The following is a 16,695-nucleotide window of genomic DNA, read 5'->3' on the forward strand; positions in this document are numbered from 1 at the left end:
GCCGGGTATTTTTCCATGGCTCCGGGCACTAGAAACACAGCAGGGTAACAGGGGGAGTGGGGCGCTGGCCTCCCCACCTGCCCCAGCAGCTCGGGGCCTCAATCGAACTCCCAGCACAGGGGTCCCTCCAGCTCCCCGTTACCTTTTGCCACGGGTCTGGTGACTGTGAGCCACGCAGACTGGTAAGCTTCACCAATATAATTGGAAACCTTACACACATACTCCCCGCTCTGGGCCTCTGTCACATTGAACAGGCTCAGCACCTCCGCATCCGAGCTATTTATCCCCGAATGCTGGAACAGACCAACGACACGCCATCAGTTGGGCCGACACTGAGATGTGGCTGGATTTTGCTCCCCTGCGGGCCCAGGAGCTAAGGCCAAGGGAGGCTGAAGTGAGACTCGCCATCTTTCCCTTATTAGGACAAAACAAGCGGACTTTGAAAGTCCAGAGCAGTTGACCGAAAAATAAAAATAAAGAAAAAAAAATCACTGCCTCCAAGCAAACGTTCTGTTTGTGTGAAACCCCCTCCTCCAGGGCGAGGGCGGGGACTGTGGATGGAGAGGGCGGCCAAGGCCAAGGCCGAGGCCACGGCCCTGCTTCCTACGTGGCAGTTTCAGCACCCGAGGTGAAGAGCGGGGTGGCCGGTAAATCTTTGGGACGGCCAAGCCAGGGAGGATGAGGTCTAATGCTGGGACCAGGAGGGAAACCACTTTCCCAGCTTCTGGTGACTTCCTGTTGCAAGATCCACTGGAGAATTACGCAATTAGCTTCCCTGGATTAATGGAGCATTCAGGGACAATCAAAGTCTGGGAGTGGGAGGAAAAAGGAAGAAAATGCCAATTACTCCTGAAACCGCTGAGGACTGACCTGTGGCCTCTGCTCTTCCAACCCTACCTAAGCCGTGCCTGTCATTCAGCCCACGTGCCAGAAAGAACGTGACTCGGGAACCAGGGCAGAGACTGGGAGATGCTGCCTAGAAAGGCTGTGGTCATGGGCAATGGAAAAGCAGGAATGCCAACGCCTTCCTGGAGTAGCTGACCCGAAAGCTTGGGCACCGTTGCTGTGGATGCTCTTTAGAAGCCAGCAATGCCCACCTCCAGGCCTCTGTGCCCCCTCACTCCTCCACCCATGACCTGCCACTGGTCCTGCGGAATGTGGCTGGGTCCCCATTTAAGATGGAGCCTGTATCCAAAGAGAAGGGATGGGGCCCCATCGCGGGCACCGAGCCTGACCACGGCAACCGGGGCCCCGGGAGAGATACAGGCCTCCTTCTCAGAGCCCAGCCCGCGGAGACCGGGGCCAGGGATTACCTTCAAGATCTGGACATAAGGCAGGTTGTCCGGACCAATCTTACTCCCATTCACCTCGATGTGCTTTAGCCACTGGATATGGGGCTGCGGGTCACTGTACACCTTACACATGAACTCCACATTGCTGCCCAGGGCCACTGTCTTGTTGGCTGGCAAACCTGCCTGCAGGATGGGCCGGTGAGGGGACCGCTCTGTGCAGGAAGAGGGAGGGGAGAGGCTCGTCAGGCTCTGCCATGGCTGCTCCCGCCTGAGACGCTGACAGAGGGCATCCCAAAGGCCACCAAAGAGAAGCACTCCCGGACCTCAGCCCAGCCTACCCGTCCTTGGCTAAAATCACAGTCACTGAGAGGTTTGCTGTTCAAAGTATGGCCCAAGGGCAGCAGCACAGCATCACCAGCTTGTGAGAAACCTCGAACCTCAGACCCTACCCTAGACCTCCTGGACCGGAAGCTTCTTTTTTACAAGACCATAGCCTCAGAGCCGAAGCAGGATGCTGGCTGTGAAACTCTTTACCTTCAGGTTGCTAGAGAATGAGACCCCGAACCTCTAGAAGGAAGAGGCTGCAGTCACAGCGCCCAGAGGCGTGTGACATTCTTCCTAGCGTCTCGTGCAAGGCCCGGAGTCTGCATTCACCAGGGGCCTGTCCTCTCTGAGCCTCTCAGTCTGCTCTTCCGTACAGTGGGAACAACAGCGCCTCTCTTGCAGGGGTGCCAGGAGAATTGCCCGTGGTGTAGCTACTGCACCCGGCAGACCGCTGGCATCCGGGGACTGATAGCTACTATTAAGCTAAATTCACCACCGCTACTCCAGTCACCTCCTGCAGGAGAGGCTATCAACAGCACCTGTCACTCTACAATGAGTCTGTGGTATGGCTGACCCTCCCGCTTCTATTTACAGGTAAGGAAAGAGGCAGGTGACAGAGCTGATCAATGCCACACCATCCCGACTCCATCCCTAAGTAAACCTGGCTCCAGGCTGTTTTCTCAGCGTCCCTGCTCTCTCCTCTAAGCTCCTACTCCTGTCGCCTTCTTACCCACGACATCAAGCTGGTAGGTGTGGTTGATGCTGCCGTACTCGTTCTCCACGACGCAGGTGTAGTTGCCCTTATCAGAAGGCACCACGGAGTCCATAATGATGCTCCAGGTGGCATAACGGACCTGAGCGGAAACACGTCAAAGGGTTCTACTGCGGGTCTGGAGGAAGAGGCGGTGCTGGTGCCCCGAGGCGATTACCCTCCAATCAGAGCACGGAGGACGACACAGCCCGGCTGCACAGTGACCCCAGCCCATTTATACTCCGCGAGAAGGCATCAGGCAGACGGGTGTGAGGACTCAGAAAGTCTCCCCACAGAGGCCAGGGCCATCGTGATCTGGACAAATGTGCCTTCTGCACCCTCCCAAATATACTGGGAACTTCCCCAACCCTGCACCCCTGTCCACCCTGTTCTTGTGCCAGAACAGCTCCCCGCTAAGAGTCCAGCCCTGTCCGCCCTTGACATCTCATTTCAAAGTCCATCTCCTCCAGCCCCATCTCCGGTCAAACCTGTTCTCTCCGTCCCTCTGTACCTCGCAGGTGCAGTGCCCACGGACATCTGCCGTCTTATTAGACAGAATTCTGTATGGGCAGGATACTGCCTCATGAGACTCAGAGCACAGAGCCTTGCCTACAGCAAGTGTTGGGTGAATTAATTTAAACAGTTTCCATATTTTTTTCTGATCTCCTTTGCTTTTCTTATACAAGAATAATGAGAAAAGAGCAGCTAAGTGAAATGGAAGAGAAACAGGAACGATAAGGATGATCAGAGACTTTAAAGGAGGGATTAGATGAAGATGTTCTTCCTGGACTTGTAAACGGGCAAAGGACACGAATAAACAATTCCCACAACAGGAAATGGAAATCGCTTATGAACACATGAAAATTCTAAGTTCGTTACTAAGCAAAAGAGCCCACAGAGAACAATGCAATACTCTCATCTATCAAACTTGTTGGCAAAGGTAGAGTGAGTTTGCCATTCTCATACTCTGCTATGGGAGGGAAAATTCATTTTCTCCTTAAGGAAGTAACTGTTACCACAATAAAATGAAAAATAAAATCGCACCCCAACTGATTACATCATCCTCCATTAGAGCAAATATCACAGTAAAATTTTATGTCTTCCCATTGTACTTTGAACTCTGTTGCCTAGTACGTTTTCTGAAAAGACATGTGTTCAAGAAATGTTCATGTAATAAATGGATACATGAATGAGTGGATACAATTACCCAATTATCAGGGGAAAAAAAGTAATTGGGTAACATGCATCGAGGGCTTAAAAAATGCTTACACTTTGATCTAGTAACTTCGCTCAATCTGTCCTAAAGAAGGATATTTTAAAATGCTGACATGGACTTAAGTACAAAGATATTCACTGCAACATTACTTATAGCAGTGAAAAACTGGAAAATAACTAGCATTGCAAAATAGTTCATTAAATTATGGGCCATTTTAATACCGGGATATTATAAAGCCATGAAAAATTATCTTTCAGACACATGGCAAAAGACTCATGTTATAATGTTAGCAACTGACAAGAAATTATACAGACAGCGTGATCATCCAAGTAAAAACCGTATGTATACACAGAAAAAAAGACTGAAAAGTTTGAACTTTATATGCACTTTTTTGTATTTGAAAAATTTTTAATTTTATAGATAGAAAGCGTTATTTAACACAATTAAAGCATATAAAGAGGGATTTTCTAAGCAGCGTCTCCTGCTCCTCTGACTCTAACTTTCAGATAAACACAGGTACCTTGTAGCCTCCGATCCTGTGGTCAGGCTTGAATTCTTTGCCATTTTTCAGCCAGCGCAGCGTGGGGTTAGGGGTCCCACTGGAAGGGCATTTGAACTTCACTGTCTTGGCAGCTGGCACTGCATGCAGTTTCTTTTCCATCTTTTCTGGCGACGTCCAGTAGGGAGCCACGGCTGCCCGGGGAGAGCCGAGAGAGACGGGCAGGGCCTGGTCAGGCTCAGGAGCGGGGGCCTCCGCCCACCCGCCCACCACCTGTGGATGACGCCTGCACCGATCTGGACCCCCGAGGGGTCCCAGGGCCAAGCACTGTGACCCCACGTGCCCCCTCCTCCCCTTCTCCAGACAATCACCCGAGCCTCCCCCTTCCCGTTCAAACCCAACACCCAGGCCCAAAGGGCAGTAAGGTAGGAAACAGTGTCTCACGCATACGGTTTGGTTTGGTGTTATCTGTCTCTTTCTCCTCTGAAGAGGAGTCATCATCGTCATCATCGTCCTCCGAGGAGGGGAGAGCATCTACGGGAAGGAGAAGGGGGGTACTGACGTCCCTCCAAGGGAACAGGGGCTGGCGAGATTCCCATCCAATCAACAGCCGCCCAAGGAACACAAAGGCCCGTCCAGCTATAGATGACCGCGGCTACCCCTCCCCATACTGTCCCCCGGTCCCACTCCTCCCTTAGTACCTGTCCCTTGGAGGGACAGACACGGTTTCCTTAAGAGCTGCATGCTCTAAGCGTGTCGTCCTCCTCCACCGACCCCAACGCCCTGCCCTCCTCTGCCCAGAAGAAGCCTTTACACTGGGCAGTTCCACGGCAGGCAGGCAGGTGGGCTCTCTTTAGTTTAACTCCACCCTGCATTCAGAGGCTCACTCAACTCAGCATCGCCTGGATGTGCTGGGTCTCAGAACTAGCAGCCAGGGAACCTGTGTCCTCCTTTGGAAACCCAGATCTAGGCACTGCGGCCAGAAGCCATTTCCGAAGCAATGGGCTGAACGACGTGGAGTTGGACTTTTCCTAGCACGCATCTGCTGAGGTCTGGGAGCTGCCCTTCTTAACCAGAGCAGACAGGGAGCCCACGACACAGTCCGCAGCTGCCAACACCTGTCCCCAACAAGTATCCACCCCTTTTAGCATGTGGTCACCAATCAGGGTTCATGCCAGATCTTTTTCCAGTCCTTTCTAGTGCTTTTGGGGGTCTGGAGGGAAAAAAAGGAGGCAAGTCCCTCAGTTAGGGGCAGGTTCTAGATGATGCCCGGGGGAGGAGATGCCAGGCCCGCACCCGGGGACGCACAAAAGGCATAAAGACAGTTTCAGCTCCACCTTATTTGATCCTAAGGTTTTGTACAAGTCGCAGCCTACAAGTGGCAGATCCCTAAAGTCACAGAGCCCTAGGGTTCCCTGGCTGCCCTAACAGCTCTGGAAGCCGGAGGACGTCAAGCCGTGGATACGGCGGCACACCTGGATTATCCCCATCACTCGGGGGCCTCACCACGTATTCCGGGGTGCTAATTACTAAGCCAAGTACCGAGTCCAAATGGCCAGGGAGTGAGAGGGTGGAAGCTGCCTCGGCCCTCGTAGCACCCGGAGGACCGGGCAAGCCGCGGTGGAGAAATCACCGTGTCTCACTGCCCCCCGATGTGTCAGCAATAGCCTCCGAGGAAGGTCCCGGAAGCCCCTGCTCTCCGGCCTGAGGCCGGCCCCACGGGTCACCCCTGAGAGCTAAGCCACGCGGCGGGCAGGGAGCGATGTTAGTGGGCAGCAGCTTCTGCAGCAGAGTAGGGGCAGATCACAGCCGGGCAGAGGGCCTGCCTCCCCCCCGAAACCAGCAGACAGGGTTGGAGGGCAGGGGGCTCTGAGGGAGGGGGAGGGCGGGCTTTGCTACCAACCTGAGACGTTGACGGAGAAGTAGGTGGTATCGCTGCCCGAGGGGCTGCTGGTCACACAGGCGTAGAGGCCGGAGTCGGCGGGCACGGAATCCCGCACCTCCACCTCCTCCCCCGTGATGCGGGTGCGGTTGCTTTCCACCAGCTGCACCCCGTCCCGCAGCCAGTTGATGCTCTGAACATCGTCCCGCAGCCGGCAGCGGAGCTGCAGCAGGTCACCGGGGTGGACCAGGAGGGACTCCACTTCCACGGGGGCTCCCCAGGGCTGGGCTGCTGCCGCCACAGGGGCCGGGAAGAGGAAGCGAGGGGCGGGGAGGAGGGAGGGGGGAGAGACAAAGGGCATTATGCCAGCGGCACTGAGCTGCAGCGTCCCAGGGGCTACGGAGCTGGGGAGGTGGGAATGGGAAGACGGGTCGGTCGGGAGACGGCTGGCTACCTGGGCACCCCCATCGCTTCTCCACCCCGCTCCTCCAGAGGGCAAAGGAAGAAAGAGGCAAAGTTAGGAAGCAGCTGCAGCAGCATTAAGCGGTTCAAGGTTCGTCCCTCTCCATCCTACGGGGGCAGCCGGCCCTTCCCAGGACCCCCGTGCGTCCAGAGTGTCCCCTCCCCACACACTCAGCTCTTTGCCAAGAGTGGCCGCTTCCCAGGGGAACACGCCGTTTGCTTCTGGCTGGGGCAGCCTTACCCCTTTCCCTGGGAACCGTTGAACAAGCCCCCCTGCCACAAACCCAGCAGCCCCCGTCCACGTGGGGGGGGCAGTTTGTCATGGGGGGGGGTGTCTGGGTTCAAGTGATTCAGCACTGGGGGGTCTGAGCCCCGCAATGGGTCTGATGCACAGGGTGCATATGTGGGAGAGACAGCCCAAGGGAAGGTCAGCTCAGGGGAGCCACTAGCTAACAGGTGTTGGGCCAGAGGATTCGGACCTTTTGACTATATTAGGAACGGAGGCCTGCAGCTGCCACAAAACCCACACTTGCTCTGGCAGCAAAAGCCATTGCACACAAAGCTCCTTTCTCCTCATCCCACTGCAGGGCTCCCCCTCTCCAGCCCCCCACCTTCCTCTCCCCTGCCCTCCCCCGACACACGGGCACACACATCTACTCCCCCACACCTCTCCTTCCCCGGAGTCTGGGAATCCGCACACCCATCCCTCTCCACCAGCAACACAGCACTCACGCTAACAAGAAGGCCTGAGGCCGGACACAGAAAGAGGCCACCATCCCAGGCGGACCCCTCTGCACTAACAAGGGGGAAACGCAGCTCCGAGGTCCTCTCGGGACGTGCACGCCTGCTCTCGGCATCTTCTGCCACCTGTCCCTCGCCCACCAGAAGAACACACCTGCCGCAGCTCCATCTACCACCTGACTAGTTTCCGCGGCCTTTTGGAACCTTCTTTCTTTCTCACCACGGGTTCATCATCAGAGGCTCGCCGGGGGGCCCTCTGCCCCGCAGGCCCCTGACGCGCGAGGCTCTGAAAGGCACCTGGCCCCGCCGGCCCTCTCACCTCCGCCTGGCTCTGTCCACACACCCTCCGGTTCTCAGCCTGGCTGGAAACTGCCTCAAACCCTTCCTCTCTTTTTTTTTTTTTTTTTTTTTGTGGTACGCGGGCCTCTCACTGCCGTGGCCTCTCCCGCTGCAGAGCACAGGCTCCGGATGCACAGGCTCAGCGGCCATGGCTAACGGGCCCAGCCGCTCCGCAGTATGTGGGATCCTCCCGGACCGGGGCACGAACCCGCGTCCCCTGCATCAGCAGGCGGACTCTCAACCACTGCGCCACCAGGGAAGCCCACCTTCCTCTCTTTTTTGTTTGTCTGCTTGTTGTTTTGGCCACGCTGCCGCGTGGGATCTTAGTTCCCGGACCAGGGATTGAACCCGCACCCCCTGCATTGGAAGCTCAGCGTCTTAACCACTGGACCACCAGGGAAGTCCCTCAAAGCCCTTTCCGATGCCACTGTGGGTCAGGTGCTCTCCTCTCTCACTTGTCACACTGAAGGAGAAAGTCCCCTTTCTCGACTGGGTTGTGAGTGTGGGGACGTGTCACATTTACCTTCAAATCCCAGCACCCGGTAGGGCCCTGGCACATGACAGGTGGCGATAAATGCCCGCTGAATAATGTAACAATGATGCACTGTCTCTTCATCATCTTCCTTTCCAAACTCCCTCTTCTCCTTCACCACCGCATTTTAAAAAACTCTTTCTGAAGTCCCAAACAGGTTTCTTCTAGAAACCTCACCAACGAAGAAATGAGTGTCCTGGGAGCCAAGGACTAACAGAAGTTTTGCTCAGAGGGGCCTCGGATAAGGCTGCAGGCCCCGGCACCCTTCGACCCAAGGGCTCTGTCTTAAATATTGGGTAAACATGGAGTCATCAAAAAGGGGGTGCTGCTTTAGAAGGGTTTGAAAACCACTAGGCCCGCACTCATTTATTTCTGTGAGTCAGGTCAAGAGGAACACCACAAAGGTGAGCAGACCACACAACTCATTAAATATAAGCTTTTGTGGGTCTTGAAAAAAAAGTTATTCTTTCCCTCTTTCGTGGTTTGTGGTTTTGCCGAAAGAAGGTAGAAGAAAAGCCGTTCAGACTTGACCCTTAAGGAAAACAGAAGACGCTCCTATGGATCAAGTCTCATTTCCCTGCAGTGACCTCACTGATTAAATATTTTGCAGCTCGTGATCTGTACCAGCCGTTGGTCAAACAGTAAACTCCGGTAAACTCAAATTCTTAGCCTCTGGCATCACAGCCTATTTTGACAGGTCCCAGAAACAAAAAGGTAGCAAGGAGCACACGGGCGTTTCCCCAGGAGAAAGCAGCAAAGGGAGACTGGTCCTGGTGGGACCAAGCTCTGGCTGATTCCAGCTTGGATCCAAAACTTCCCGCTCATTCCAACCAGGACGTGCGAACAAAACTCTCGTACGTGGTCTATTAAAGCCTCAAGAGCCAGCTTTCTTGTCCCTGCCGCTGGAGGTAAAGCTCCCCCTGAGGTTCCAGGCCCTGGTGAGCGAGTCCCATTCATTCTCCTGATCAATATCCTATGCTTTGTAGAGGATGTATTCTAACCCCGTGCTTGGCATTCAACACTTCTCACAGTCCGTTCCCACCTCCACATGTGACCTTCTCGTCCCCACTTTTTGCTCCAAGTCTGAATGTTTCCTGCACGAACTGCCTTACTTCTGCCCCACAATGAAACTTACTTCTGCTCAAGACTGTCAGGCATGTCTCTAGAACCCTCCTACCCACCTACTCAAAGTGCACCATCCAAGACGCCCAGGAAACCTTCTGCTGGCACAAGTGTCTCTACCCTCATTTTCTGTACAACAGTAACCGTCTGAACCACAAAGATGCACACTCAATTCCATACCATGTTGCACTGTTGCTTTTTCAAACAACTTTATTGAGATAATAATTCACATACCATAAATTATTATTTATTCTCATAAATTCACCCATTTAGAGTGTATCATTCAACGCTTTTTTTTTTTGGCGGTACGCGGGCCTCTCACTGTTGTGGCCTCTCCCGTTGCGGAGCACAGGCTCCGGACACACAGGCTCAGCAGCCATGGCTCACGGGCCCAGCCGCTCCGCAGCATGTGGGATCTTCCCGGACCGGGGCACGAACCCGTGTCCCCTGCGTCGGCAGGCAGATTCTCAACCACTGCGCCACCAGGGAAGCCCTCATTCGATGCTTTTTAGTATATTCACCGAATTATGCAGCAATCCCCCCCATTTGACTTTAGAACATTTGCATCACCTCCAAAAGAAACCCTGTACCCATTAGAAATCACTCCCTGTCCCCTCCCCCTCCCCCAGTCTAGGCAACCACTGATCTGCTTTGTCTGTATAGATTTGCCTATACTGGATAGTTCATATCAATGGATTTGTACAATATACAGTCTTTTGTGTCCTCCTTCTTTCTTTGAGCATGTTTTCACGGTTCTTCCACGTTGTATCATGTCTCAGTACTTCGTTCCTTTTAATGGCCAAATAATATTCCATCGAGTGGATATACCACATTTTATTAATCCATTCATTGGCTGATGGAAATTTGGGTGCACTGTTTCCTAACTGTCAGAAGTGTCCATGTCTCGCCTAAGAAACAGCCAGCAACTCGGGGCGGAACAGCCCATCATAGTTTTCCCACAGTACCTAACAATGTCAGAAACTCAGAAAATACTCAGTAGGCCTTGAACTGAAGTTTGCATCTGGCACAGACTAATTTTTGGAAGAACCAATAACCAGCTGACGACTCTTGGGTGATATTTTTCATGGCCATTGGTGCTCTCGGACGTGTGTCAAAGTCGCCATTTACAAAGCAGGTAAACGCCGCTTTCTTTTAGGAGGCGATGGAACGGTAATGGACTGCCTGCTGGTTTACTGGGCCCTGCCCCTCTGTGTCACCACCTGGAGTAGCAGCCCCGACCTTGGAGAGTCCTCTGTAAGGCGACTGATCCAGGACATCACTGCTCACTGGCCGCCTGTGACAATCAAGTCACTACTCTCCATTCTCTTTTGGTCTTTCCAGGGTCCCCCATTTATGCCCTCATCGGAAAGGCCCCTGTATCTGTGGCTCCATCTCTAAGGAGCTGGCCTTTCTCTGGCCGAGACCCATGCACCAGGGCTCTACGTGTCGTTAGCAGTCAAGAAAGGAGCCAACTGACAGCTTTATTGGGCTGGCCGTGAACAAGGCAGAAGAGAAAGCAGTTTATTGCTCAGAAACTTGAAAAGACATTCCAACTCTTGGAGCACGTGATGAACTGGAATGGGGATGCTGGGGGCGACGGCAGACCCACACACTTGCTTTTATGTGTCCCGCGCTTCCCGAGATGGGGAACAGAGGCTGGAGGACGTTTGGTATCTGGATTCCGTGGCGGCCAGGCTCTGGGTGCAATGTGCTTGGAGCGCACTGTGGGAAAACGGTGCTCATGCTTCCACGCCCACCGCAAAGTCACTATGACCACCACCAGGAGCTAGATGGTTAGGCTTAGGGTTAGGGCTGGGCTTGACTCGCACACCCTTGGAGGACTGAGGCCGTCAACAACTTGGCCATCTCTCCAGAAGACAAGGAGAGGACAAAGGCTCCTGCACAGCTGCCTGAATCTGGGGCTGAAGAGCGCCGTGGTCCCGGGCAGCTCCTGGGACGGTGCAGCCGGCAGGTGGACCGTGGAAGGCTGTGCAGGCTGGACCTGGTACCCCCTTTAGTGGCAGGGAAAGGGATTCAGCCCCATCCTGCTTTTCTAATGGAGCCCCTCCATCCCCCAGGGGGAATTAGGAGCCGGGAGGGGACCCACACTTTTTAGGAATCCTCAAGAAAGCAGCTAGAGGTGAGGGGCAGTGCTCTCAAGTCTAGGAACAGGATTAACGTTAACAGGGCCCTACTGTGTCCCTCTCCCTTCCTACTTGCCTCCAAAATGCCAGGGCTTTGTAATTCCCAACAAGCCAACAGGATGTAGCATTTGGCTTATGGCACGCCTGGGAGAAATCTGCCACTGTCATCGAGCAGGCAGTTCTGTCCTGGGTTCATCAGATCAGATCCAAGTTCTTGACTCTGAACTCTTCTGCCAGGCATGGGCACCGTGGAGGGTAGGGAATGGCCTCGAGGAGGCTCAAATCCATACAAGCGTGGTCATTAGAAGGTGAAACCCAAGTTTCCAAAAATCCAAGAAGACAGAGGCTGTCTCCAGAATGGCTATCATTAGGTGTCTCTGTGAGCCCTCGTTACTGTGCGAAGAGATGTAAAGGGTTAAACTAAGGAACAGAAGGGCTGGTTCGCCTCGCGCTAACCAGGGGGATAAGATTTATGCGATACTTGATCATACAACGCGGGGCGAGGGGAGAAGAATCTGAGAGCCCAGGACAAGTGATCCGGCGCAGGCTCTGAGGTTTCAGAACTCAAGTATTGGTGGTCAGGGGCAGACGGCGATATTCACAGCACAGGGGAACGTGACGGTAGGGAAAGGGAGCGAAACTTTGCGGGGAGCAGAAAGGATGAGGTGCTGCTCATGAACAGTGCTGTGCCTCGGGATGAAGGGGATGGTAGATGAGACCAGAATGCGTGGCCTGCTTGGAACAAAAGAAAACGTAGTAGAAAACAGCCCCCCACAGGATTTCAACTTACAAGGTGGGGGAAAGAACAGAACCACTCAAGAAGTCCCAGGGAACACATTTCTCTGCAGAGACTGTGAATGCAGACCTTTCATGCCACAAGGACGAATACACCTGAAAATATTACTGAAATACCATTTCACCAGCCCTGGTCCCGTAAGAACCAGTTCGGTCTGGAACTCATCCATCCCCCGAGCCTCACAACTTTGCACGAATCCAGGAAGGAATAACAACATACTTGCATAGCGCTTGGCGACTGACCACGCGCCTCCCCATATATTATCTCGGGATCCTTAAACAACTCTGAAAACACTAATACCAATACGGGCAGTACGCTCACTATATACATCCCACATCCTGTGAACACTTTTCACACTATCACTGAATGCTCACAGCAACCCTAGGAGGTCGATAACCACTCTTATCTCTACCCTGTGGGTGCAGAAGCTGACAGCGGCTCCACAACCCTGTGGAGTGGGTACTGTCGTCCTCATTTTACAGAGGGGACCCTGAGGCACCTGCAGGTTCAGGATGCGTCCAAGACAGCCCACCTAGTCAGTTAAGTGGCTGAGCAGGGATTCGCACCCAGGTGGCCTGGCTCTCTGCAATCCCCACACATCTGGAGCCCAGGTCTACCGCTTTGAAAGGCAGCCCTTATTTGCACTGTCTTTGCAATCCCTGACTTCCAGAAGACAACGGGAACGCTTTCTGTTCGGCCCCAGGGTCCTGTCTGGTGGCGCCCACGTCCCCTACCTCCTCACAGGGGATTCTGCAGTTGGTTGCTCTGGCCTCATCCTTCCCTTTTCATCCGCCCCACAACTACTGCTTTCTAACTCTGTTTTCTTACTTACAAATGTACTTTCCCAGCCATGCTGAGCTACTCAAAGTTGAGGAGGTGTGGCTGTGCACACGTGGCGGACGAGGAAATTGTGGAGTGGGTGTGGTGGCACTGGGACAGTGGCAGACCAGGATCAACAGTCATGCCCTATTTCTGTATGGCACCTGATACTTTGTGTGTGTGTGTGTGTGTGTGTGTGGTACGCGGGCCTCTCACTGTCGTGGCCTCTCCCATTGCGGAGCACAGGCTGCGGACGCGCAGGCTCAGCGGCCATGGCTCACGGGCCCAGCTGCTCCGCGGCACGTGGGATCTTCCCGGACCGGGGCACGAACCCGCGTCCCCTGCATCGGCAGGCCGACTCTCAACCACCGCACCACCAGGGAAGCCCCCTGATACTTTACAAGGCGCGTTTATCCACCTTCATGTTCATTTGCGTTTATTCCATTTAGACACGAGACAATGGAGGCAGAGACTTGTCCCAAAGTCACAAAACAGGGCTCAGCACTGGCTCTAGATGCTGGGTCTGCTGGGTCCTGGGCCCTTCGCCCAGCACACGTGGCATCGGGAGGTACCTACAGCTCTGCCTTGGCCACAGGTACGCGGCACGACCCCTCCCTCCTGCCTGGGTCCCTGGCTCAATCGCTGACACCTTCTCTGGTCCCAACCCCTCCCTCTCGAGTGTAGCTTACAGCTGAACCGATGCCCTCCGATGACCCCTGCCTGATGCACTGAGATGATCCAGAACGTTAGGCAAAGAGGCTGGCCACCCCTCCCCTTGGGCCAGCTCTCCTGATCACACATCCTGAGTGTCCCACTCCTGGCCCTCTGCAGCCCATCCCCTCAGGCCCCCCGAGAGCGCAGTTTGCGTCTCCCTCCTCCAGGACCTGGGGGCCTCTCAGCTACCTCGTGCCACCCAGCTCTCCTGGTTCCACCTCTGCAGCCAATACCCTCACTGCCCTTTATTTTGCTTTCTCCTAAAACACCTTTTTTTCCCTATCTCTCCACCACTTCCCCAGACGTGAAAACTCATTCTCCGGAGACTTCCGCGGCTCGGTTCCTCCTCTCATTTGTAACGTGACATAGAAAATAAGCTTGTGGTTACCACGGGGTGAGGGGAAGGGGCGGGGGAATAAATTGGGAGATTGGGATTGACATATACACATTTCTATATATAAAACAGATAACTAATAAGGACCTACGTTCTAGCATAGGGAACTGAACTCTACAGAATACTCTGTAATGGCCTATATGGGGAAAAGAATCTAAAGAAGAATGGATATATGTATAACTGATTCACTTTACTGTATACCTGAAACTAACACAACATTGTAAATCAACTATACTCCAATAAAATTTTTTTTAAAAATTCATGGCTTTATCGTGCACTCATTCAAGCTGCTCAGCTGAGGGCTGGTCCGTAAGTATATGTCTCATCCACCCTCTGAGATCAGGTGTGGTGTCATCTCTATGCCGCACTCCACTCCGAAGGGGAAGGGTGTAGGGCTTGAATAACCAGCCCTCCACAAATCCAGGCGCGTTGTCTCGGGCACGGGGGTCTCCACTGCTGCCCTCCCTATGAAATCCTTTTGCTTTTGCGTCTCTGGGTTGAGAAAGTTAGGAGAGAAGGGCCATCCTCTTCGGTAACGTGGGGAACTGGTGGTCCAGGAATGTTTACAGTCTTGGCACAAACTCCCCAGGGATAAATGAGGGGGCAATTGTGGGTGGGGGAGGAACTCGGGGTGGCTTTGAAAGCAACTTAAAAGAAACACAGAACAGCCCAGTGGGGCTCCGGGAGCCCTCGGCCCGAGGTTTTTATTACGTTACTTTGGCTTTGAAATGGAACTGAAAACTTACTTTAGTCTGGCAAGGCCAGGTCAGAGGGGTTCTCACCGAAATCCCAGGGAACAACGGTCATCCTGCAACGGTGGGAGGGTCCACGGAGGAAGCCCTCCAGGTGTGAGATTCCCGGGACGCGAGGTATCCCCGACATGCAGGAAGAGCTGCAGAAATGGGGCGCATGGGCATGGGTGGGAGGGGAGCCGGGGACACCAAATCAATTAGCGGGGCCTGACACCCAGATCCAGCCGTGTTCACCGGGCCCCTGACCCAGGGAGATTTGGAGTGTAGGGTTTGTTTTTTTTTGTTGTTTTTTTTAATAGAAAAAGGGACAGAAGTAAGAAGGAGCATTTTGCATGCAAATGGGCCACTGCCAGAAGAGCCCATTAAAATGTAAAGACTCCACGTTCAGCCTGACAAAACGGTGCAAACTGCTGTGTTTGCCAGAGAGGCTGCAATACAGCTCCCGACAAAGGGGCCCAGCAACAATGGGAGCTGAATGGCCTCAGTCAGCAGGTCCCCTCTTGCGTTGCCATGGGGACCCCACCAGGGCTTACTAAAGGTATTTCCTGAGGAGAAAGGCAGTGCACACATGCCCAGGCAGCCCAGCTAATCCTGACAGGAAGCCATCGCCATTCAGCAGCCCAGGGGCTTGGGGCTGGGAGGTGTGTTTTGTTTTTATTAAAAAAAGATTTCGGGGCTTTTGTGTTGTCCCATCTCGTCACTGTAATTTAGCGCAGAGCCGCCTGTGCTGGCCAAAGCCACAGCCAGGGCCCTGCACCCACCCCAAGACCCCCCAAAACCAGCTCCGCAGGAAGTGGTTGGGCAGGGGAGGCCCAGCATTCTGTGCAGACCTTTCCAAAGATGCGGCGACCATCCGGTAACCCAGCATCAAAGTGGAGTCTGGGGTTCAAGCCCCAGTGCTGGGTTCCAGCTGATGCCTCCCTTGGTACCTGTACTTTCTTCCCTCCTAGGGATTGGGTAACACCCACCCCTCCCCAATACCTCCCACCACGAGGAGGAGAACACTTTCAGGCTGGGGAGAGGGCTGTAATTACGTGATTAACAAAGGAATGCGCCCAGGAGTTGTTTTTAAAAGAAATCTCCCCTCTTCCTCTCTCCCCAATGTTTACAGAGGCACTGTGGGCAGAGCTGAAAAGAAAAATGCGTCCTCCACCCATTTCCCAAAAGGAATCCCGGTACCCTTGGCTGCTCTACCTTACCTGGAAGAGAGAGCTGCTCTGGCAAGGGGCAAGTTCACCTAAGACGTGCAGGAAGAAGCGTAAAGAGCAAAGGTAGGTGCCTGGCAGCTACCGGGAAGGGAGGTCCTCAGCTCCTGGTTCCTAGAAGTTTGTGTCACCGGCTCACATTTGGCACCAGAGGAATCAGCCTTGGCAGATTCAGGGAAGAAAGCCAACAACACAGCTGGCGGTGGAGACAGAAATTCCTGTGTGACAACTGCCCCCCTCGGACACAGTTTAGGGTAAATTAACATTTCCTGAGCAAACTTGTATGTGGAAGGAGCTGGCCTCGGTGAAGAGGATAAAATGAAGGGGGCTCTACCCCCCCAGGTCTGTGTGTTTGCAGAGCCCACGCTCCTGCCTCTAGACCTTCCCCGCGAAATGTTTTGAACCGGGTATTTTGATAGAATCAGAGTGATCGTTTGGGCAGCGTTAAGACTGTGCCTTACAACTGCCCTGGGCGCCTGGAAAGCTTCTAGAGCCACGTTCGGGGGGTGGGGGTCCCGATTTTGGTAAAAGAAGCTGGAGAGCCTTGTTCATTGATGGGAAACTTCCCCCAAAGAACCACAACAAGCCCAGTAAGGACACTTGTGTGGGCTGTAAGCACAGCGGATCTGGACTCTCAGCTGTGGGACTTCTCCTGCCTTTATCACAATCACGTCCTAAGCTCAAAGCAAAAGTACCACCGGCCACCAACTG

At 53.8% G+C, this 16,695-nt stretch overlaps 1 protein-coding gene across 10 annotated transcripts in view; it reads right to left on the reverse strand.

Annotated features, from left to right (window-relative positions):
• The window catches only part of FGFR1 (fibroblast growth factor receptor 1), a 49,498-nt gene that overhangs the window by 9,857 nt on the left and 22,946 nt on the right, over positions 1-16,695 (reverse strand). For 2 of the 10 annotated variants that reach the window (XM_067022769.1, XM_059049215.2), the window contains 5 exons: positions 5,986-6,252; positions 4,533-4,616; positions 4,104-4,276; positions 2,347-2,470; positions 1,314-1,504 (listed from right to left, as the gene is read on the reverse strand). In XM_067022769.1, the coding sequence (XP_066878870.1) occupies positions 1,314-1,504; positions 2,347-2,470; positions 4,104-4,276; positions 4,533-4,616; positions 5,986-6,252 (839 nt within the window). Of the gene's footprint in view, positions 1-1,313; positions 1,505-2,346; positions 2,471-4,103; positions 4,277-4,526; positions 4,617-5,985; positions 6,256-16,695 lie in introns of all 10 variants that reach the window. The other 8 variants (XM_067022768.1, XM_067022767.1, XM_059049214.2 and 5 more) reach the window with 5 other exon arrangements.

This window comes from Kogia breviceps, chromosome 20 (assembly GCF_026419965.1).
Source record: "Kogia breviceps isolate mKogBre1 chromosome 20, mKogBre1 haplotype 1, whole genome shotgun sequence".
NCBI classification, from domain to species: domain Eukaryota; kingdom Metazoa; phylum Chordata; class Mammalia; order Artiodactyla; family Physeteridae; genus Kogia; species Kogia breviceps.